This window comes from Mustelus asterias, chromosome 12, assembly GCF_964213995.1.
Source record: "Mustelus asterias chromosome 12, sMusAst1.hap1.1, whole genome shotgun sequence".
NCBI lineage: Eukaryota > Metazoa > Chordata > Chondrichthyes > Carcharhiniformes > Triakidae > Mustelus > Mustelus asterias.
Genome location: NC_135812.1, coordinates 81,999,440 through 82,023,798, shown reverse-complemented (window position 1 = coordinate 82,023,798; position 24,359 = coordinate 81,999,440). Strand labels below are relative to the sequence as shown.

Genomic DNA, 24,359 nt, shown 5'->3' with positions numbered 1-24,359 from the left:
TTTTCTTCAGGCCTCCTCATCAGGCCCCCTCCCCTTCAGACTCCCCATTTCCACCGTCCAGGTCCCCTCCTCACCTTTTAAGACCCCCTTTTGGATCTGCCAACATGGCAGTGCCATCCAGTGCCAAATTGGCACTGCTGCGCTACCAGGGGGCAGTACCAAGACACTACCAACCATTAAGGGGCTTCAATGGCCTCTGAGCCCCCCCGGCATGATCATCATGACCGGTTTCCACTTTGGAAACCAGTAGCGATTGGCTCAGGTTCTTGCTGCTCCCAAATGTTGGAGAAACCTAGGAACAGGGAGAATCTGAATTCAAACCAACACAGTGGCCGGAAGTCTCTGACATTGTATACCAGGTCACCGCTGCCAGTGAGAATGGAGAATTTGGCGTTCAGCCAAATCTCCATTCACGACAGTGAGACCAGAGTATCCCAGAGGTGGGGGAGGTCGGAGAATCCCAGCCAGCATATTTTAACGATAATTTAAATATGCTAATCTAGCTCTTGTCCTCGCTGGGCGGGAACTAAATTACGTTGGCGCTTGGGGGTGGGGAGAATCCCAAATGGGTTCTCCTTGGCGCTGAATGTGCTAATGCCCCTCCCCCACGATTCTCTGGTCCCCTTTAGCCCAAGCGTAATCTAAGCATGAGTGCGCAGGGCCGGGGAATCAACCCCAGAATCTCGTGGCATCTCAAGGAGGATTTTAAAACAGTCATAGAAGTTGGGATGAATTTACTTTATCAAGGAAGAGTTCAGGAAGGTCTACTTTACTTCTAATGTGCATTATATGTCTAATTGGAGGATTCTATCATTCTATGAGTCTATACTTCACTTGAGCTGGTCAACATTGGTGATGGTGACAAAAATGGGTGAAAAATGCATTCCCCAAACATTAGTCATAGAAGTCATAGAATCCTACAATGCAGAAGGAGGCCATTCAGCCAATCGAGTCTGCACCGATCACGATCCCACCCTATCCCCATAACCCCATGCATTTACTCTAGCTAGTCTCCCTGACACTAAGGGGCAATTTAGCATGGCCAACCCACCTAACCTGCAGATCTTTTGGACAGTGGGAGGAAACCAGAGCACTCAGAGGAAACCCACGCAGACACGGGGAGAATGTGCAAACATCATGCAGACAGTGATCCAAGCCAGGAATTGAACCCGGGTCCCTGGCGCTGTGAGGCAGCAGTGCTAACCACTGTGCCACCGTGCTGCCCGGCAGTTGGTGATGGCCTACTGGTATTATCGCTAGGCTATGAATCCAGAAACTCAGCTAATGTTCTAGGAACCTGGGTGTGAGGACCAGCATGGCAGATAATGGAAGTTGAATTCAATAAATAATATCTGGAATTAAGAATCTACTGATGACCATGAAGCCATTGTCGATTGTCGGAAAAACCCATCTGCTTCACTAATGTCCTTTAGGGAAGGAAATCTGCTGTCCTTACCCAGTCTGGCCTACATGTGACTCCAGAGCCACAGCAATGTGTTTCTCTCTCAACTGCCCTCTGAAATGGCCCAGCAAGCACTTAGTTCAAGGGCAGCTAGGGATGCACAATAAATGCTGGCCCAGCTAGCGATGCTCATGTCCCATGAATGATTTAAATAAAAAGCATGACATGCCCATTTCCCATAAAATTGAGCTAAGGGTTACTTTGTGCCCAAGACAGGAAATACACCCCAGTCTGGGCAATAAGTGCAAGGGATCTCCTTACCCACATGCCAGGATGGTGCCTAGGGCTCAGTGGCCCCTCGCTGGTGGCACACAGTAGTATGATCCTGGTGTTCCCAGTGTGTCATGACAGAAGTGCTCAGTCCAGCAGTTAATTATGCAAATAAAATATATAGCCAGGCCAGCGCAGTTGCTTAGAGTGACACTCTGCTGGTGCCAGTAATGCAGAACTTGGATTGCATTATTGACTTTAGTGATCCCTCTTAAAGATTCACCGACAGAATAACAAAGGTCTAGTGTCTGCAATTTATTCCTCCTGCATCAAACTAATCTCAGAAACACTAAGTAAAAACATAGGAACAGGATTAGGTCATTCATCCCTTCGACCTGTTCTGCCATTTAATTAGATCGTGGCTGATCTGTATCTTAACTCCATCCATTTGCCGTGGTTCTGTCGCCCTTGATGCTGGCTAAAATCTACCAATTTCAGTTTTGAAATTTTCAATTGATAGGCACCTCGAGGGGAACAGAGTTACAGATTTCCACTCGCCTTTGTGGGAACAGAGAATCGACCATTTTCCTAAATTGTTCCTATGTGACAAATCAGGTTTAAAATTCCATAACATTGCACACAAAATGCACAATCTGTACTGAGAAATCTATTAAGCTGCACCGAGTGATTTAATAGGAAAACAGCAGGATCTGTTCAGTAATGTAACAGTTCCTATTAGTGCCTTTAAATGGCTTTGACACATTCTCCAAGATCAATATAATAAGAGACATGTGTAAATGTGAGCAATGTGCGTCATATTCACCAAACATTTCATCCAAAAATGAGAGGAGCAGCAGGGAGCGGTAATGTATTAAGCCATGAAAATGAGCATCATTGCCTTTTTGTTGGTGCCTGTCGAGGCTGGGCTATGTCTGAGTGATTATAGTTACTGTGACAACAATCACCAAAAGTCCTTGATATAGTCTGAAGAATCAAAGATTGATGTACAATTACAGTTACATTTTATGGATGTGAATGTTAATTTATCCGAGCAGGATTTAAGATCTTTGTTGTAGATGCATTAAGGATAATAATTTGCTGCAGTAAAAATAAGGGTTGAAAATTCACCGCAGTAGATCTTTAAAATATTATACATTGTTGCTTTGTTACTGAAGAGTCTGAGCTGGAACATATGTTTGAATTGGTGTTGCCTCGTTAGAGTTTACAGACAGTGTTTAATGAAAAAGCCATACTGATTTGCAATGCATATATATCGTGTCCACAACGGTACAAATCTAGAAAATGTGTTTTGCTTAGAATCTTACATTTCTTAAAGCTATTTTCCCTTTCCTTCAAATTGTCATGTCTCACACAGTGTTCCCAACTAAAAGAGAAGGCAGAGGACCTTCCCAAAAATGCTTGATGGTCTGGACCAGGCCTTGCTTGACACTGGCACTTAATGATAAGGTTGAAGTTGGAAATAGATCACATTCTGACTGCGAATCTACAGCCTACTAATTCTAACATGGCACATTGCAATGTTTCTGAAGTGCTAATTTTTCTAATTTTATCTTAATTTTGTATTCGAATCATCAAATCCCTTCAATACAGAAGGAGGCCATTCAGCCCATCGAGTCTGCACCGACCACAATCCCACCAGGCCCTATTCCCGTAACTCAACACATTTACCCAGCTAATCTCCCTGACACTAAGGGGCAATTTAGTATAGCGAATCAACCTAACCCGCACATCTTTAGACTGTGGGAGGAAACCGGAGCACCTGGAGGAAACTCACGAAAACACGAGGAGAATGTGCAAACTCCACACAGATGGTGACCGAGGCCGAATTGAACCTGGGTCCTTGGTGCTACCACTGTGCCACTGTGCTGCCCTAAAGCACAGTATTAGAAATATTACATTGTGCAATATTTGTTTTAGTTGCCAGCAGAATGACATTATCACACATGCTTACTGAATATAGGGCAATAGTATATAATACACAGAGGTATTAATATTACCATAGAGTTACTTCCAATGTGCACCATAAACTTGGGCAGAAGATCAATAACGTGCCTAGGAAAATGGTGCAAAGAGCAATTTGCTTACTTTTTTCTGATCTTTTGCCAGAGTGGTGGTGGGTGATTGAGAGGATCCCAACAGAAATTGTATCCTTAGATGTTTGAAATTCATCCTTCATTATTTATTTTAGATAACACATGCAAGATACACAGTTGGCTACTTTTAGAGAAATGTCTGGTGTTCTAATTTCATTGACAATATCAAAACAGCCCTTTCGAAATCTCAGGCTGCATAAAATTCAATCAAGAAAAATCAACGAATGGAGACGGATTATAAGGATTATAACAATATAATGAAAAAATCTAAAGGTGAACAAGCTAAAATAAGAAAATAATGGAATAATGAAAGCTATAAAGGAGTATGAGAAAAAACAAATAGGAGTAAAGTATGTCAATAAAATAAATTTGTTAAAGCGAATTGGGATCCCTCAGAGGAGAGGATCATTGATTTGTAAATGATGAGCATAACATGACAGACATGTTTCATGAGTACTTTGCATTGATCTTCACTAAGGAGTATGATATCGGACAGAATGGAGATTCTGAAATGAATATTGTCATGATGGGTAAAAATAAAATTTTAGACCTGCAACTTCAGCTAAAACTAAACCAAGAACCCGTGTCCAAAAGGACACATCGTAGGACCTTGAGGGAAATGAGAGGGGAAATGTTCATGCCTAGAAATTATCATATTTCAGGAGTCTATTGATTGTGGATGTGTCAAGGGACTGGAGAGTGGCCAATAAAAGGGAGGCAGAGCGAAACCAAGTTAACCAGGCCCTTTTATTTTGATATATGCAATACCACAATGTTAAATTCTTTAATTTAGGCTATAATGCCTATGTATCTAGATAAAGAGAAAAAAGAAGTGGTCAGCATAGATTCCAAAAGGAATGATTGCGTGTAACAAAGTCTATTGAATTCTTTGAAGATGTGACAGATGGTATTAAGGAGAATTACAATGGATGTAATATACATGCACTTTAGAAGGGCATTTAATGAAGTACAATGTGGGAGATAGCTGGAGGACGTTAAGGTGTATTCCATATGTACGCTGCTGACATCCAGTTTGATGACCCCTCTTGACCCCTTTATTGTTTCTAAATTATCAGACTGCTTATCCGACATGCAGTACTGGATGAGCAGAAATTACCACTGAATTGGCTTCAGTCTCCACGACAACCTCTGTTCCCTAGCCACGAACTCCAGCCCCCACCTTAGCAAGTGTCTGAGGTTGAATGAGACTGTTCGTAAACTTGGTTTCAAATTTGACCCCCATTATGAGGTTCCAATCACACATCTAAATCATCATGAAGACCGCCTATTTTCACCTATAACATCACTCAACTCCATTCACTGGCACAGAAATCGAGGGCCATGGTGATCTTGATGGCTACTGGTAGCACTGTCCTTGTGCTGTTGGAATAGCTGCAGGTCAGGTTGTGTGAAGAATTGTTCAGTGACCAGCTCCCTGATGTCGGCACTTCAGACACTGCTCCTGGCTCAGGTTGCGTGAGAAGAAGAGCACCCTAAACATCCTTGGTGTGTAGAGCCTGCTATTCAGAGCCCTCCTCCTCCTTTTGAGGACATGCTTCCTTCCTCATTGCCTGTGCCAAATCATGGTGCATCCTGAGAGTTCTGCTTCTTTGAGCCTCGTTACTGAAGCAAGCTTTCTTCTGACAGGCCTCCAAACTCCTCTGAGCTTCCTGCCAAGATCCAGCACCATTTTTGTAAATGCAGAAAAGTTTGCTAAACCCCATTCAATAACACCGAACATAGTCACCCTAAGTAACTGTCAAAACCATCTCACCTTGAAGTTGGATGGTTACACTTTCTAAATAGCACTACTAGGGGTCCCTCATGCAGTTCAACACATATTGATGTTGGAAGTAATTAAGAGAAAGCATGAACTAACCTTGATGGTCCAAAAGGACAGATCATGCAGCAAATCAGCCTTATGGGTTGCTTTCCATCATGGTTTTGGGACACACACAGCACAGTTATACTGACACCCCTACAGTGAAGGCCATGTAAGAAGTGTCCCGACTGTTTTTATAGTTTTGGGCTTTCATAATACTGGTACTGGTGGCAATATAGTGCTCAGATTTTTAGCCCTCGTGCTTGAAAGAATACCTTATAATTTAAAATACAGCTTTCCTTAATGCATTCCTAAAAATGGCATGTTAAATGAAAACGTGCGAAACAAAATCACTTTCCCATGGAATAATGTTGAGTAAATACCTTACATTAAAAACCTACTGGTTGCCTTGAACCTAACTTGCCCAAAAGTCCTCTTACTTATTCTTAGTAACTTATTAACTCTCATAACTTGGTAACTCTTAGTAACTTATTAACTCTTTCTACTTCCTTCCTGCCTGCTGAATCTCCAGCTCACTGACTGTCTTGCTCACTGCTTCTCCCGGCCTCCATCTCTCCAGTTCTTCACCTCTCCTGCCTCTCCCGCTTGCTGCTTTTCCTGCTCTCCACCTCTTGACCCTCCTGCTCACTGCATCTCTCAAAATCTCCTGCTCATGAGGGGCAGTGAGCGGCAAGAGGGAAAGTTGGGAGAGGTGGTGTGGAGGAAAGATGATGAGTACGAGGATCCAAAGTTGGGAGAGGTGTGAAAGGCAACAAAGGATAGAATCGAGAGGCAGAAGATTTGAGAGGTGGAGGAGCCGAGAGGGGAAGAGTCGAGTGCATTGGCGTGTGGGAGAGTTGAGAGATGTGGAGAGTTAAGAGCGACATGGTCAGTGGAGGGAGTGGGTCGAGAGAGGGAGTGGGTCGAGAGAGGGAGTGAGTCGAGAGAGGGAGTGAGTCGGAGTGAGTCGAGAGAGGGAGTGAGTCGAGAGAGGGAGTGAGTCGAGACAGTGAGTGAGTCGAGACAGGGAGTGAGTCGAGACAGGGAGTGAGTCGAGACAGGGAGAGAGTCGAGACAGGGAGAGAGTTGAGACAGGGAGAGAGTCGAGACAGGGAGAGAGTCGAGAGAGGGAGAGAGTCGAGAGAGGGAGAGAGTCGAGACAGGGAGAGAGTCGAGACAGGGAGAGAGTCGAGACAGGGAGAGAGTCGAGACAGGGAGAGAGTCGAGACAGGGAGAGAGTCGAGACAGGGAGAGAGTCGAGACAGGGAGAGAGTCGAGACAATTGGAGAGAGTCGAGACAGTTGGAGAGAGTCGAGACAATTGGAGAGAGTCGAGACAATTGGAGAGACAAGAGAGCGAGAGACATGAGAGACGAGAGAGGAGGAAAGACAAGATAGATAGATATGAGAGAGGGGGAGAGCAGGAGAGTTGAAGGGGGGTCAGAATCGAGAAGAGGGGGAACGAGAGAGTGGGATAGTCGAGAGAGAGGGAGAGTCGAGCGGGGTAAAGTTGAGACAGTGGGAGAGTTGAGAGAGGTGATGAGCAGGAGAGTCAGCCAGCAGAAATGCGGGAGAGCAGGGCTAGGCAGTGAGCAGGAGAGTTGGGAGAGCCGATGAATAGAATAGCTCACTCTTTTCTGAGTACTGACGCCAGTATGAATAAGCCCTTTCTCCCTAAGCCACTCTTTGAGCCACACATTTATTTCTCAAGTCTGTTTAACCCTATGCCAAGTGGCATGTGGCTCAGCTGACAATCCAGAGATTCTTACCTTTGATGTTCTGTGTTTCGATTTGGATCTGAACTCCACTAATTCCAAATTTAATCATACCAAACTCCATTGTTAGGTGAAGATATTGTATTTTGCATCATGTGCGGATCTAACCTTTATACTATGCTCTAACTTATGCGCAGTGTCAATACCTGAGCTGATGAATGTGGTGTGAAACCAATTGACAGCGAGGTGCCGCTATAATTACTGTCGCCTTCTGAGAAAAATCTAGGTGATGTCACAGGAGAGCAGATGTTTGATTGATTGGTGGATTTTTAAAATTTATCTTTCAAAACTTGGGTAATTTTAGTAATTGGAAGGTTTTACTGAATAGTAGGATGTTTACTAATAGTTGTAATGCTTATTAGATTGGCTGCTGAGTACTTCCTATTTATCTTAACTAGGGAATTTCATTCTGGGTAAGTAGAACATTTATTGAAATAATAAAAATGTAAGCACAGCCAGGAGTGGCAAACGTAATTTAAATTAATCAGTAAAATAATTAATTAAATGCTGTAAAGATTACAGGTGGTGGCTGCACAACATGGGAGCTTGTGATTGACAGTGTGATTTGTAGTAAATGTCACGGCTGGAGGAACTTTGGCTCAGAGTCCCTGAGCTGGAGGCGAACATAATAAAAAGAGAGAATATAAAGGCACTCTCTCTGAATGCAGGCACAATTCACCACAAGGTGGATTAATTGACGGCAGAAATAAAAGTAAACAGATGTGATCTAATTGCAATTGCAGAGACATGGCTGCAGGGTGACCAAGGCTCGGAACAGAATATGCGACATTTCGGAAGGATGGGCCAAAAGGAAAAGGATGTGGCGTAGCGCTGTTAATAAAGGTTGAGATTCATACGTCAGTGAGAAAGGATCTTAGATCAGAAGATCAAGATATCCATTCAGTTTGGATGGAGTTAAGAAACAACCAAGGGCAACAAACATTGGTAGCCGTTTCTCATATACCACCAAACTGTAGTGGCCATGTAGGGCACTGTATAAATCAGGAAATTAGAGGTGCATATAGTAAGGGTAACGCAGTAATCATGGGGGGCTTCAATCTACATATAGATTGGGTAAATCTATTAGCACTAATACTGTGGAGAAAAAATTCCTAGAATGTATATGAGATGGGTTTTCCAGGATCGTATGCTGAGGAATCAATGTGAGGACATGCTATTCTAGATCTGGTATGGTGCAATGAGAAAGGGCTAATTAATAATCACACAGGGAAAAGGCTTTAGGGAAGAGTGACCATAACATGCTAGAATGTTGCGTTAAGTTTGAAAGTAATGTAGTTCAATCGGAAAGTGGATCTTAAATCTAATAAAAGGAAACTACAAATGTATGAGGGGCAAGTTGGCTGTCGTAGATTGGGAAACTACATCAAAGGTATGATGGGAGACAGGCAATGGCTAACATTTGAAGAACTAAAACATGATTTGAAGCAAATTTACATTCTTTTTAGGTGCAAAATCCCAATAGGAAAAGCATTTCAATCATGGCTGACAAGTTAAGGATTGTATCAAATCCAAGGAAGAATTTTCTAAATTCACCAAAGAAAAGTAGTAAGCCTAAAGAGTGGGACCATTTTAGAATTCAGCAAAGGGAAATCAAGAAACTGGTAAGGAAAGGGAAAAGGGAATATGAAAGTAAACTAATGTGAAATGTAAAAAATGACTGTAAGAGCTTCTTTAGGTAGGTAAAAAGGAAAAAATTAGCAAAGCCAAATGTGGGCCCATTGCAGGCAGACAGGAGTATTTATAATGGGGAATAAGGAAATGGCAGAGAAACTAAAAAAAAGCTCGTGTCTGTCTTTCTGTTTGTATCCGTCGAGGATATCAAAAACCTTCCTGAACTATTAGCGAGATTGAAGACGGAAAGAAATTAATATTAGTAAAAAAGATATGCTGGAAAAACTAATGGGACTGAAAGTTAATAAATCTCCTGGGCCTGATGATCTACACCCTAGAATATTGAAATAGGTTGCTGGAGGGACTCAAGAACAGCTTCTTCCCTGCTATAATCAGACTTTTGAATGGACCTACCTCGTATTAAGTTGATCTTTCTTTACACCCTAGCTATGACTGTAACACTGCGTTCTGTACCCTCCCCTTTCCTTCTCTTTGTATGGTAATGTTTTGTCTGTACAGCGCGCAAAAAACAATACTTTTCACTCTATACTAATACAGGTGACAATAATAAAATGAATCAAATCAAATTTAAAAAAAGTCATCTTTCAAAATTCTGAAGATTCTGGAATGGTTCCTGCAGATTGCATGGTAGCAAATGTAATCCCAGTATTTAAAAAAAGGAGGGAGAGAAAATGGGGAGCAATGGACCTGTTAGCCTGACATCCATTGCAGGAGAAATGCTAAAATCTGCTCTCAAGGATGTGGTAACTGGACACTTAGAAAATAATGGCAGGATTCGGCATGGTCAACATGAATTAATGAAATGGAAATCAGTTTTGACACCTCCATTAGAGTTTTTTTTTGTTTAAGGAGGCTAAGGGGGAACCTGGTTTATGGGCAGAAAGCACAAAGTAGGAATAAGGAGATCACTCTCAGGTTGACAGGCTGTGAATAGACAGACACCAGTGCTGCCTTCCCAGCCATTCAACATCTATATCAATGATTTGGATGTGGGGACCAAATGTAATATTTCCAAGTTTGCAGATGACACAAAATAGATGGGCATGAGTTGTGAGGAGGATATAAAGAGGCTTCAAGGGGTTTTAGACAGGCTAAGTGAGTCTAGAACCAAGGAACATAGTTTTAGAAAAAGAGATACGCCATTTAGGAGTTTAAGTTTATTTATTAGTGTCACAAGTAGGCTTACATTGACATTGCAATGAAGTTACTGTGAAAATCCCCTAGTCGCCACACTCTGGCACCTGAGGGAGAATTTAGCATGGCCAATGCACCTAACCAGCACGTCTTTCAGACTGTGGGAGTAAACCAGAGCACCTGGAGGAAACCCATGCAGACGTGGGTAGAACGTGCAGATCCAAGCCAGGAATTGAACCTAAGTCCCTGGCGCTGTGAGGCAGCAGTGCTTACCACTGTGCCACCGTAGGACTGAGATGAGGAGGAATTTCTTCACTCAGAGGGTAGTGAATCTTAGAAATTCTTTACCCCAGACAGTTGTGGAGGCTCAGCCATCAAGTATATTGAAGACAGAGATGGATAGATTTCTCATTATTAAAGGTATCAAGAATTTTGGGGATAGTGTGGGAAAATGGCATTGAGATAGAAGATCCATGATCTGGTTGAATGGTGGAGCAGGCTTGAGGGGCCAAGAGGCTAACTTCCGCTTCTATATCTTATGCCTTCTTGCTGTTCCTCCACTGCCTGGTCAGGTTGCTCCTGCTATCTTCGGTTGTGCTCCACCTTATTCTGCAGGGAATAGTGAAGTGCATTGATGTGTGTTGTGTGACTTGTCAGTCAGATATGACTCTCAAGGTGGAACCACAGGCAGCATGTGCAAGCTGTGAGATATGGGGACGTGAGTATGAGGCCTACAGCAGTGCTAAATGTGTGACGGGGTGGTATAAAACATGATTGTCAGGAATGTGTCCCAATTGATAGAAGTTGTTGCTAGGTAAATGATCAGGCTATGCTGAATGAAGAGTGTCTGAGACTAATGGTGCCAGTGGTAGCATTTGGCATTTAAAGGTGCATTCACTAAAGTCAATCACTTGGGCCAGGCCATTGAACATCTTGCAGCATTGCATCCAGGTCTTTGGGGCTTGATTCCTGCCATTGGCCTTCACAACTTACTGTTCCCATTAACTTCTGAACATGTGTCTGGTGCCAAACAAAAAAACAAATGCTGGAAAATCTCAGCAGGTCTGACAGCATCTGTGGAGAGAGAATAGAGCCAACGTTGAGAGTCTGAATGACCCTTCGACAGCATTTTCTGTTCTTGTTTTGGTTCCAACATCCATAGCATTTTGCCTTTACGTATGTGCCTGGCGGGCCTCCTTACGTCCTGCAGACATAGGGCAGCTTTACTCTTTTTCACCCCGCCAACGAGATGTCAAGTACTGTATCTGATACCTTGGAATCCATTCCCTCCAATGTTGTGCCACTGTTCTGCCTTTCCCAGTTTGAATTCTGCTTCCAAAGCCCTCCCAGCACTGAACCAGCCTCAATGTACCTCATCTTTAAGCAATAATAGTTAGTTGCAACAACTGAAAGCCCTTGCTCAGGTTTCCAGCCAACCAACAGTGTGGCTAGTGCTGGTTGGACAGTGACATTATTTAAAGCAGCTAACAACATGTAACCCACATGCTGATAGTGTTGAAGTCAATGATCATGAGTTAATTATGTATCGTGACTCTGTTGAATTTAGCCCCATAATCTCTTACAGATTTGGCAATTCTCAGGACCCTGAAGACTCCTCCCCTGGAGCTGACCCGGAATGGCCGACTATGTGGGACCAGCGGCCGGCACTGCCATCTCCTTCCGTCGGGAAAAAGATACAAAAGACTGAGGTCACGTATCAATGGACTCAAGAACAGCTTGTTCCCTGCTGCCATCAGACTTTTGAATGGACCTACCTCATATTAAGTTGATCTTTCTCCACACTCCAGCTGTGACTGTAGCACTACATTCTGCACTGTCTCCTTTCCTTCTCTATGAATGGTATGCTTTGGTGGTATAGTGCGCAAGAAACAATACCTTTCACTGTATACTAATACATGTGCCAATAATAAATCAAATCAAAACAAATCAAATCTTTTGGTTCAATTTTTAACTTATTTTCTCTCATTTTTAATTTTCCTGATTGCAATTTATACTTTACAATAACGTAGTAACCATGAATAATAATATTCTTCCTACCTTCCACATATTAGCGTCTTTTCCATATACAACTGCCATGTTGTTGACCTTGCTTGATTGAATGGCCTTTTTCTCAGTGTTATTCAGTATCTCAGCAACGAAACCCATAAAAGAGTTGTCAGGACTATGTGCTATCAAGAAATAAATTGCACACTTTGTGTTAAATCACAGATATACAGAACCATAAAATTGTTGTACTAGAACAATATAAACAGGATAACATGCAAAACATTGGTTTTGTTATCTGTTCATATTGGCTTTATTCTAATCATACGGTATTTAAGTTTCCAAGCTGGGTTACATACTTACTTCTCATAATATAGCAGCTAAAATAAGAACGATGAAAAAGTGGAAGTAATCCCATTTTGTATTGTTTACTAGCATCCCATTTTTATTTTATATCTACAGATATAAATATTTTCACACCATCCAATAAAGTACCGTAATACATCTTCGTATAAAATCAGTTGCTATCATTGTAATTTTGCGCAGAATCGTCTGCAAGAATCACTTGACAGAGCGAAATACCCTACAAAATCAGGTCAGGAGAGGTCTACGGGGCTGTACAGCCACAGAAAAAACACGGAGATCCTGGTCTGTAGTTTGACTACCAGTCATAGCAAGCTCTGATGTGGTTATCCTCAATGATAGCAGAATGAAGTATTCACTAGACAGTCACTTTGGCTATGAATTGCCAAACATATTTACTGAACAGCAGTTGGATAGTTTATCAGAAGAAATGACAGACAGCAGATGCAGAATAGCTATGTCAACCATCACAGAGATAGAGAAAAACAATGATGCCTGTTGTGCTAAACCACAATGAAAAGCGAGGAACATTGTGTGGTAGTTTGCTACTGATCAGTGAGAAACTACCTGACCTATTTATCCCTCTCTTTTGGCTTCAAATGGGAATGCTAATGGAAACAAGAGATTCTGGGAAATACTTCTCAAAATACACCAGGACAAAGAAAGATTAAATATGCATGTTTTAAATGGAAGTAGAACTGCCAATCAAACATACATTCAGATACAACTCAATATGGGTTATACTCGATGACTTAGCCTCTCTCTTAGATGTCTAACCAGATGCAATGGATTATATATCCTTCCCTTTTTTGTTCATTTTTGGGGAACAACTGGGACAAGCAACAGCAGGAAATTAACCCGGGAGACATTCTGTCATTTCCCCCATTCCTCACCAGGTCAGGGTCAGGAGTCCTGAGTGGGCATAGAGCACACTGCACTGCACATCTGCTGAAATTGAAAATCAACGCCATCTATATTCTGTGAGTGAACTTGGTTTTTAACCTCGTATGAACTGTGATAGAAAATCTCCAACATTGAACTCTCAGTTAAGCAACCCTAAGCGACGTGTACAGAAACATACAGATGGTTACCGGTGCCATTTTGCTTTTCACGGTCTAACTACAAAAAGTACAAGAAACGTAAGAAAATATGAAGGAAGTAAAGATGCTTCGACCAACTGAATTTAGCCTTTCCAATTTGCGCTGTCACAAATTTCTCCAATCTTTTGAAAGAGAAGACTCTTGAGATAATATGCAGGATCACAGCAAGTGGATGACCTTTCACATGCATGTATTATCTTACAATAAATCCAATCCATTATCTCACAATAATTTCCAGATGAAAACTATGCCATTTCTCCTTGACTTCCAAAACAATTTAGGCTAACTCTCTGAATTATTCAATCCAGCGCACAGAGAATATTGTCTAGTCGTGATCCATTCTTCAATAATGGTGGATAAATGCATGGTAAGTTTTCTTGAGTCCTTTGGGAAGAGGTATTAGAATTTTTGATAATATAGTTGTAACAATCCAAGCTTGGTTACGCATTTAGTTCCCTGATTGTCTTGTGAAGGACACATGGAAGATGGTTATGTTTGTTGGGGGCCAATTTGCTCATGATAAAAAAGTAAAGATTGAAAAGGGGAACACACCTGCAGTGCACCCACTTCGGATTTCTTTTCATAGAATCTCTACAGTGCAGCAGAAGGCAATTCATCCCATTGCGTTCAGCCCTACACCAGAGGATCCTACCCACAGTCTATCCCGGTAACCCCACGTATTTACTCCACTAATCCCCCTTACCCACATATTTTGGGATACTAAGAGGCAATTTAGCATGGCCAATCCATCTAATCTTCACACCCTTTGGTGTGGGCGGCATGGTGGCACAGTGGTTAGCACTGCTGCCTCACAGCGCCAGGGACCTGGGTTCGATTCCTGGCTTGGGTCATTGTCTGTGTGGAGTTTGCATGTTCTCCCCCTGTCTATGTGGGTTTCCTCCGGGTGCTCCGGTTTCCTCCCACGTTCTGAAAGACATGCTGGTTAGGGGCATTGACCCGAACAGGCGCCGGACTGTGGGCGACTAAGGGAATTTCAGAGTAACTTCATTGCAGATAAGCCTTACTTGTGACTAACAAATACATTTTAAACTTTTGACTGCGGGAGGAAACTGGAGCACCCAAAGGAGACCCACGCAGACACGGGGAGAACGTGCAAACACCACACAGACAGCCAGCCAAGGCTGGAATTGAACCCAGGTCCCTGACGCTGTGAGGCAGTAATGATAATCACTGTGCCACCGTGCCAGGCGTTTGATTGGGGTGGCAGGAAAATAAACCTGCTAAAGGCAGGCCTCTAACTTAAATGTTTTAATGAGGTTGTGTGCTCCCAATCTTTGGCTGAAAAATTGGATGTAGCTTATTAATGAATTGGGGGATTGCGATGCGAGGTTACGCTGCCCCCGATGGAAGTGATGCAGGCAGCACACATGCTCCATGCTGTTTGCACATCTCCATGGTTGTGGTGTGCAGCCCAATGTTAAATGTGCTGTTGAGTGGTTGCACACTTGACACAGGGCCCAGAGTTGGGCAAGACTGGCATTAAAACAGGCCTACATTTCTTAAAACCAGCCTGCACTTCCTAAATCTGCTTGTGGTAAAGGTTTGAAGTAGCTGTCAAAGACTTCTACTGGAATTCTACCACCCTGCCTGCCACGGGAATCGGAGTGGGTGAGGGGCAGACAATTGGAAGGTCCGTTGACCTCGGGTGGGATTTTCTGGTTTCGGGTTGAGCGTGGCCATAAAATCCCGCCCTTAATGTGTCAGTAATATTAATCTTTAAATATTGCTAATGAATGATCCATTTTAGCTGAACGCATGTTTAGCTATTAGTTTAGAAGAGGGCATTAACATAACCTGGGAGATCCAAAAAGGCAAGTTGGGCGCCAATCAAGATTGGGGCTTTGACTGAAGTCACAGTCTGACCATTCTGCCGTCTTCCGACGTCAAGGGACGCCAGCGCTATTGTCCTTCCAAACATGGTTTTTGGCGCAGTGTGGCCTGGAAGTCATCGGAAGTGGGCCCCCTGCCAATTTTTTTATTTGCCCTGAAATCAGTGGTGTTGCAGCGTTGAATTTTGTGGCCTATATCTCTTTCAGATTTAACTCTTGATCTGCAATTCACCCCTCTCCTCCCCATGTCCGACTTATGACCTCTGACCCCCTCAACCTACAGTCCATGATCTCGGTGCCACCTCCCACAATCGATGACCAACTGACGATTACCAAGTCCCTCCCCACCACGATGTCTGACCTTCGATCTACAACCACCACCCACCAGCGCCCCCCTCCACCCCACCATCAATGGCCCAACAGAAGTCTTTTCAATTTAACTTTCCTGTCACATCCTTCCCCAATTGATTCCTAATTTTAAGGGGAGGCGATGGCCTAGTGGTATTATCCAGAAATCTAACTAATGTTCTGGGGTCCCGGGTTCAAATCCAGCCATGGCAGAAGCCATGAATTTAATGCAAAATTTTTCTGGAATTAAGAATCTATTGATGACCATGAAGCTGTTGTTGATTGGTGGAAAAACCCATCTGGTTCACCGATGTCCCTTAGGCCTGGTCCCCACATGCTGACACTATAGTTAAGAAAGCCCACCAATCCCTCTACTTTCTCAGAAAACTAAGGAAATTTGGTACGTCAGCTACGACTCCCACAAACGTTTACAGATGAACCAGAGAAAGCATCTAGTTGTATCACAGCTTGGTATGGCTCCTGCTCTGCCCAAGACTGCAAGAAACTACAAAAAGTTGTGAATGTAGCCCAATCCATCACGCAAACCAGCCTCCCATCCACTGACTCTGTCTACACTTCCTGCTGCCTCGGCAAAGCAGCCAGCATAATTAAGGACCCCATGCACCCCGACATTCACTCTTCCGCCTTCTTCCGTTGGGAAAAAGATACAAGAGTCTGAGGTCATGTACCAACTGATACAAGAACAGCTTCTTCCCTGCTGCCATCAGACTTGAATCTTGAATGGACCTACCTTGCATTAAGTTGATATTTCTCTACACCCTAGCTATGACTGTAACACTACATTCTGCACTCTCTCGTTTCCTTCTCTATGAATGGTATGCTTTGTCTGTATAGCGCGCAAGAAACAATACTTTTTACTGTATGCTAATATATGTGACAATAATAAATCAAATTAAATCAAATTCAAATCAGATAGGGAAGGAAATCTGCCGTCATTACCTGGTCTGGCCTACATGTGACTTCAGAGCCACAGCAATGTGGTTGACTCTGAACTACCCTCTGGACAAGGGTAACTAGGGATGGGCAGTAAATGCTGGCCAGCCAGCATTTACTGCCCAGCATTCATGTCCCATGAATGAATATTTTAAAAAAAGCTTTCCGCACCTGAAATATGAATGAACTTGAACACCCATCTCTGCTCTCGCGACCTTGCAGTCCTATCTAGACTTTTATTGTCTGATGGTTAAATATTCAATTCCCAAATAAATCCACTGTCACACGTACTGCAAAAGCAGTGCTTCCCTTGATATTTGAGTCCATCTCGGGCAGTTTGAAATATTCCTGCATAATTTATGATAGAAATAGGAAAGCAGCAAGGTTCACCCCCATTATTCTGTCAGATGAGTTGATTTTTTTGTGAGCCATTTCTGTCTTGCCGCAGACATCAATAATAAACACAAGACAGATTGTCTGATATCACAAGCTGACATCTAAATAACAGTGTAATCATTTCCCTCCTCTCTGGAGAGCAAACGATTCATTTGCAAGAATTTTTTTTTTTTGCTACAGGTTTTAGATTCTACTAATGTTTTCAAATATATCTGCCTCCATAACTTAAATTCTCATGTTTTACTCATGCTCGCCCCATCAATCTTAGTCAATAAACACAGAAATGATCATATTCCAGTGGAATGCATTTATTGTTTTGTGAAGACATTATATGGTGGGTAGATCTTACTGTCATTTCCATATCACAATTATAGCCAGTGCTGGTCTTGTTGCACTCAGGGTTTCATCAAAAAATACATCCATTGACCCAGTTTAACAGTGATTTATGACACACAGGTAGTAAGGGAGAAGTTTCACATGATTATGAATTCGGCAACCAATAAATTAAAACAGCGACACATTTCATTACGTTCACGTGATTGGATCTTGAGTTGAAATACTGCCCATTTTTGGGCAATGTTAACATGGAATCTGGAACCAAGAAATGACCAGACCAAAATTCTCCTTTCTAAAAATCGTCAAGTTATAATTGCTTGCCCCCACTGCAGTTAAATGGAGCTGGATGGGACTAGCCAATGAGAGACCCTAACCTACCATTGGCAAACACCACCATTGTCGAAGTCAAGAGGGGGAATTTTCCCATCCCGTCCTCCACGGGAGTCGTAGCAGGTGGGACGTGGACCATGGAAAGGTCCATTGCCCTCAGGCGAGATTTTCCGGTTTTTGGGGTGAGCGCGACCAGAACATCCTACCCAAGGGCTGCAACCTGTGGTTCTGGAGTGGCACAGGGCTCATTATAGACCTGCTCCTGATCTTCATCCATCAACCCAGTGTGATGGCAATTAAACTGCTTGCTTAATTTCCTAAACTTTAATTAATGCTGCACTTGTGAAAATGTATCATTCAATGAGCAACGTTTTTTTGTAAAACCTTATTGTTGAAATGTATCTCTGTCTTGTTTGTCATTACTATTGGCATTTGAGACACAGTGTTTGGCTCCAAAAGATATTGGGGGCGATTCTCCCATTCTGCTGCACTGCTTTTGCAGTTCAGTGGGCCGGCAGACTCTAGCGGAGGCCGTTTCATGAGCTCCCTGCTGGACGCCATGACCTCTGCGCATCTCGGGCATCAGCTCCGCGTCAGAAATCGGTATGGAGCTGCATACATTATGTTAATCCTTATTTAAATCCATTTTAAATATAATTAGTAGGCCCGCAGTTGAAATCTCCAGGCCTGTTAGCAGCTCACCCCCTCCCCCCCGCCCGCCCCCCCCCCCCCGCCTCCCCCCCGCCCGCCCCCCCCACCCCCCACCTCCCCCCACCCCCCCCCCCCCCCATCTCCCGCCAGGAATATTTCACTCCAGCGGGGTTTAGTATAGCTCCCCACTTGCGGGGAGCTGGTGGCCCGATCCCTCTGGAGTGAAGGGGAGACAATTAAGGCCCCCCAGAGGGTTGGGCACTGGGGTGGTGGTGCCCCTGGGCATTGCCACCTTGACAGTGCCAGCCTGGGCCCCATGGTACTGCCCAATGGGCAAATGCCAATGCCCAGTGGGTACCTTGGCACTGCCCACCTGGCATAGGGCTGTGCCAAGGGATGCAGCCTAATGGGGTGGGGCCTCATAGGGAGTGGGATCTCTGGGGACGATCGGTGGGGGTGGGGGATCCCGCTGCCACTCTGCAGTCTGGACCTGTGACAGAGGGAGGTCAGCGATCGGGGCTGACCATTGGAGTAGGGGAGGGAGGTGTCAGCCTGCTTGGGGCGTCAGGGCTGCTCGGGGGGGGGGGGTCAGGATTGCAGTGGGGTGGGGGGGGGTGTTGGGGTTGCCAGTGGGGGGGGGGGGGGGGACGATTGGGAGATCTGGGTTGCAGAGGTGGGCGTGGATCGAGACGGGCTGGGGGTGGGGGTGAGTTGAAGTTGGTCCGACACAACCAGGAGGCCAGTGATCGGGCCGTGGGGGGGGTCACATGACCGGAAATGCGGGGTTCGCGGGGCTGGCCAGTGATCGAGCTGGCCAGCGTTAGGTGGTTGGTAGTGCAAGACCACTGAGCATGCGCCGATCTCAGCGCTGACAGGTGGGCACGTGCGCAGTGGCCCGCTCCGCGCTCTGCTGCCGGCCTCTCCAGCGGGAATAGGCCCTGCCACTGATTTTCAACAGAATTCATGCTAGTGCACACTACATTGCACAGAGTGTGGGAGATTCATTTTGAAACTCCCGCTGAAAAAAACCCAATGTGATTTACTCCAGTTTTTACGCAAATTTAACAGTCAGAATACTTTGGGGAGAATTGCTCCCATTGGGTTTGGGGTTTTCTATCTGCCCACCTCAGGGATCGGGTGGTCCCACCGAGAGACTTTTGGCTGGCTTGTCGCATCCCCCATGGTAGGTCCTGCCATGGCAGGACCAGAAAATCCTGACCATTGTGCTCTACGGTAACTTTTGGAAGTGGCTCTTCTTGTTATTCAGGCTGCCGACCCCTGGGATAAGAGATGGCATGAGCTGTCACCGTTACCTCTGGGACAGATGCTGCAGAGTGGAGACTATTTTGGGGGAACTTATTGCATGTTACTATAAATTTTTCAGGACAATGATTTTTTTTGTTACTTTGTGCTATGAAGAGTTCTCCAAGCATGAAAGTGTGAAGGAGACACATTTACATTTTGCTCTGAGATGGATTTCTCATTGAACTTTTATCCTCCTGTGCCAAAATTTAGAAGATAAGGGAATAGAACTTAGACATCAGAGAAAAAAACCCACTTGTTTCCAGTATGTCAATATTTGCTTGACAGGGCTTTTAGATTGTAAGTACTACTTGGATTTATTCGTTCATTACTGCCTCAGAAAAGTATTGGTAAATAGTGTCAATTGCTGACTGCAGGACTGCAGCACACATGAATGAGTAACACAGCCTCATTTGTAACAGGGCAAATGGCTTTGAATTATTGTGTTGCTGGCATGATCTTTGTCATATTAGTCAGGCAGCAACTCAACCCTACATAAAATAATCATTAATACTCTATTTCGACTTCACTGTTCGATAAAGCATTGGAAACTATCTACTCTGCTGCTTTTTTCAAAGCCTGGAACTTTGAGAGTTGGGTACCTTGGCACCACAGCTCTGGCAGGACATTACACCACCCGCGACAGGAGAACAGTTCACTCCACGTCCACTCTCAGCACTTCTTGCTCAATAATGCTCACTATTTCACCTTGTGAAAACTCGTCCACCTCACCCACTCTGTGAAATAGGCTTGAGGGACTAACTGGTCCAGTCCTGCTCCTATTCTTATGCTTCCATCTACTTATTCCCAAGTGGGTGTCTCCATACTGGAGCTGGACTATCTATAATTCCACAATGGAGTTGAGGAGCATAAGGCAGGATCTGTGGAGCATGAAGTGTCAAAGTGTTCTTCTGACCTCGGGTGGATGGAGCTATTACAAGGGTTAACTATAGGGTTCGTGGTGGGAGATACAGGAAGGATATCACAGGTAGGTTCTTTACGCAGAGAGTGGTTGGGGTGTGGAATGGACTGCCTGCAGTGATAGTGGAGTCAGACACTTTAGGAACATTTAAGCGGTTATTGGATAGGCACATGGAGCACACCAGGATGATAGGGAGTGGGATAGCTTGATCTTGGTTTCAGATAAAGCTCGGCACAACATCGTGGGCCGAAGGGCCTGTTCTGTGCTGTACTGTTCTATGTTCTATGTTCTATGACCAATGCTCCTATTTGTTCAGAGCATCCCCAGGATATCATCATCTATAAAAGCTTCTTTATGAATACGTACATGGCCCCTTTAAGAAATACCGGTGAAGTCAATCCCTGTTGGCGACACTGATGGCTGCGTGTCATGCCCTGCCTGCACTCAGTCTGTCTCACTTCATTTATCTTTCTCTTCTCCCACCCTTCTAACAAAAGCATGGTTATTCCCAAAGTAAAACCCGCTGTGGCCACCGGAATTGTGGATATGAGGAAAACATTGGATACCCACTGTGGGAGGCAGAGGGTTAGATGGAAAGATGTTAACATTTAATCAACAAAATGGGGGGGAAGCGATGGCCTAGTGGTATTATTGCTCGATTATTTATCCAGAAACTCAGCTAATGTTCTGGGGACCTGGGTTCAAATCCCACTACTGCAGATGGGGGAATTTGAATTCAATAAAAAACATCTGGAATTAAGAATCTACTAATGACCATGAAACCATTGTCTGAAAAACCCATCTGGTTCACTAATGTCCCTTAGGGAAGGAAATCTGCCACCCTTACCTGGTCTGGCCTACATGTGACTCCAGAGTCACGGCAATGTGGTTGACTCTTAAACACCCTCAGGGATGGGCAACAAATGCTGGCCCAGCCAGTGATGCCCATGTCCCACGAATGAATAAAAAAAATTGACCGAGATATGAATTTTCTGTAACTCTGTTGAATGGACCAGGTTAGTCCCCTGAATCATGGTCTAACTCTTCCATCACATCTCGCAATGTTTGATGCCCATTTTATATGATCATGATTAACTGGCCTTGCAAATGACATGGTAACGATAGAAAATTGTTTGCGTGATGCTACTCGTGCCATTGCTGCCTTGTTGAAATGCATCCAACCACCGTAAAATAGTTACTTCCCCCAGCCACTGGAAACAATGACAAAATATTCAACAGGTGCCAGAATGAACAGTGATCCTTTCTAACTGAAATAATTACCATTCATTTAGTTCATTATGAGATATACAGCAAAAAAAGTAAAATGAGTCTACTTCAAACAAGAAGTGAAACAATCCTGCATTGCCTTTTCACGTGGATGACTGCACAGTGATGGGGAGCTGAAATTCTGAAATGGTTTGTTCTTTCCAGCTCAACATTTCAGCCGTGATATAATTTTCCACAATGTTGGGCCACATCAAATCACAGTTTGCCGTTGCAAAAGCTGATTTACAAAAGAGATTACCACCTGAAGGGTAATGCTGGTGGATCTAATAACCTAACCGTGACCCCAACATCAGGTTGTTGACATAGAAAAGAAAACAAGCAAACCTCTTGATTTGTCTTTTATTCTCCAAGCATCATGCAGCACTTTGTGCTTCACTGGATACGACAAATATTAGGACTTTTATACTGATTAAATACGAACTCTATCCTGTCTCAATGATTCGAAAACTTCTCTAGGCTTCAAATGGCAGCATTAAGTTTGAATACATCACATGGCGGGCGGTACGGTGGCACAGTGGTTAGCACTGCTGCCTCACAGTGGAAGGGATCCGGGTTCAATTCCGGCTTCGGGTGACTGTATGGAATTTTCACATTCTCCCTGTGTCTGTGTGGATTTCCTCCAGATACTCCGGTTTCCACCCACAGTCCAAAGATCTGCGGGTTAGGTTGATTGGTTATGCTAAATTGACCCTAGTGTCAGGGGGTTAGCAGGGTAAATATGTGGGGTTACGGGAATAGGGCCTGGGTAGGATTGTGGTTGGTGCAGACTCGATGGGCCAAATGGCCTCCTTCTGCACTATAGTGATTCTATGATAATATATTTTGGCTTTGTAGATTTTGCAGTGTATCTTTTCAATTACTTATCAATTGATCTGGACCATGCAGAGCAAGAGGCGGGTTACCTTGACAATTTGTAAATAGGATCTTTCCTGGGAAGAAAGGAGCTTTGTCAAATTATAGAGCTCTTTTCAGAAAGGTTGAATGGTTCGATATTGTGGACAAATGAAAATTTTAAAACTATTGTTATACTGCCCTAAACCAGTCTGAGACTGGTGTATGTAGTTTTTACTGTGAGACATATTGTCTTACCCTCCAATAGTTCAGGCAGGAGAGCACTCTATGCAAATTTGTAAGTGCAGACCTTTTCAACCTCGTCAATGCATTAATGTTTTTAAAGTACAGTTAAGAGTTGTACTGATTTTGCTTTACCTCACTATAAAAAATGTCAACTAATTTGAAGCCTAAGGCCTGGATTTTCAGCCTCCAGGTGGGTCATAGGAGTTGAGAAATTTTGTGCTTTATGCACCCATCCTGAGAAAAAGTAACACTGGAGGCGCGATTGTCATTGCAAGGGATCGGGTGCAGGCAGCAGTCAATCTTTTTGACTAAACAATTAAACTAAATCAAATTAACTGAGGGACAAATTTTATACCCCAGGCCCTGTGGTGCCCAACGGGCATGAAAGGCTTCAACAGTGCCCTTGCACACCACATGCCCCTTCTCCAGGGACACCTTGCCACGAATGTAACCGCAGTAGAGGGGCAGACAGTTGGGGCGGCTGAACCCAAAAACACTTGATAGGCAGAGGCGGTACCTGATTTAGGAAGTGGGCTTTTCATGACTCCGTATCGCGTATAAAGGGCCATCCTGGAACTCAGTCACTGCAAGCGGGAGGAAGTTGTCAAGGGTTTGCAAGGCTGTGTGGGATGACACTTCAGAAGCTGTCAGGTGACTGAAAGTTGAAAATGGTGTCCAATTGGTTTTTAACAGGCAAAGTACTGCAATACTGTAAATGCTCTAATCTGAACCAAGAACAGAGGACGCTGGAAAACCTCAGCAGGCCTGGCAACCTCTGTCAGGAGAGAAAGCAGAGTTACATTTCAAGTCCTTTGGCTCTTTGCCAGAAATGAAGTGAGGGAGAACGCATTCAAGCTTTTCCAGCATCCTCTGTTCTGGTTTTTAATGCTGTATGACCCATCATGAGCCTCCCACGGGAAACCTTTCAGGGTCAGACTTCACAATCTAAAGTGTGTCCACACAACAGTCACTCACTGTTGTCAAAGATCCACCACATCCAGCCATGCAGATGTCTGCATCTTTGTAGCTGCAGCAGGTCACAACACTGTACAGCGAGTGAAATGTACAATGCACCTCAGGGGCTGATCTCAGGGCCCCGCATACAGATCTTTAAGGTTCTACCACATGCCCTTTCACATGTCACGTTTTTAAGTGGGGGCACCCATAGGTGCCTCACTGATAATTGTGACATCAGTCACAATGCCTTTGCTGCTATTTGTGATTTCAAGAGAGTATTCCAGCATGGCCCTACAAGCTCCAGAACATAACA

General features: G+C 44.0%; 1 protein-coding gene across 1 annotated transcript in view; it reads right to left on the bottom strand.

Annotated features, from left to right (window-relative positions):
• The window catches only part of mgat5b (alpha-1,6-mannosylglycoprotein 6-beta-N-acetylglucosaminyltransferase B), a 911,118-nt gene that overhangs the window by 78,846 nt on the left and 807,913 nt on the right, over positions 1-24,359 (bottom strand). The window contains 1 exon segment of the mRNA XM_078225993.1: positions 12,228-12,358. Coding sequence (XP_078082119.1) covers positions 12,228-12,358 — 131 coding nt within the window.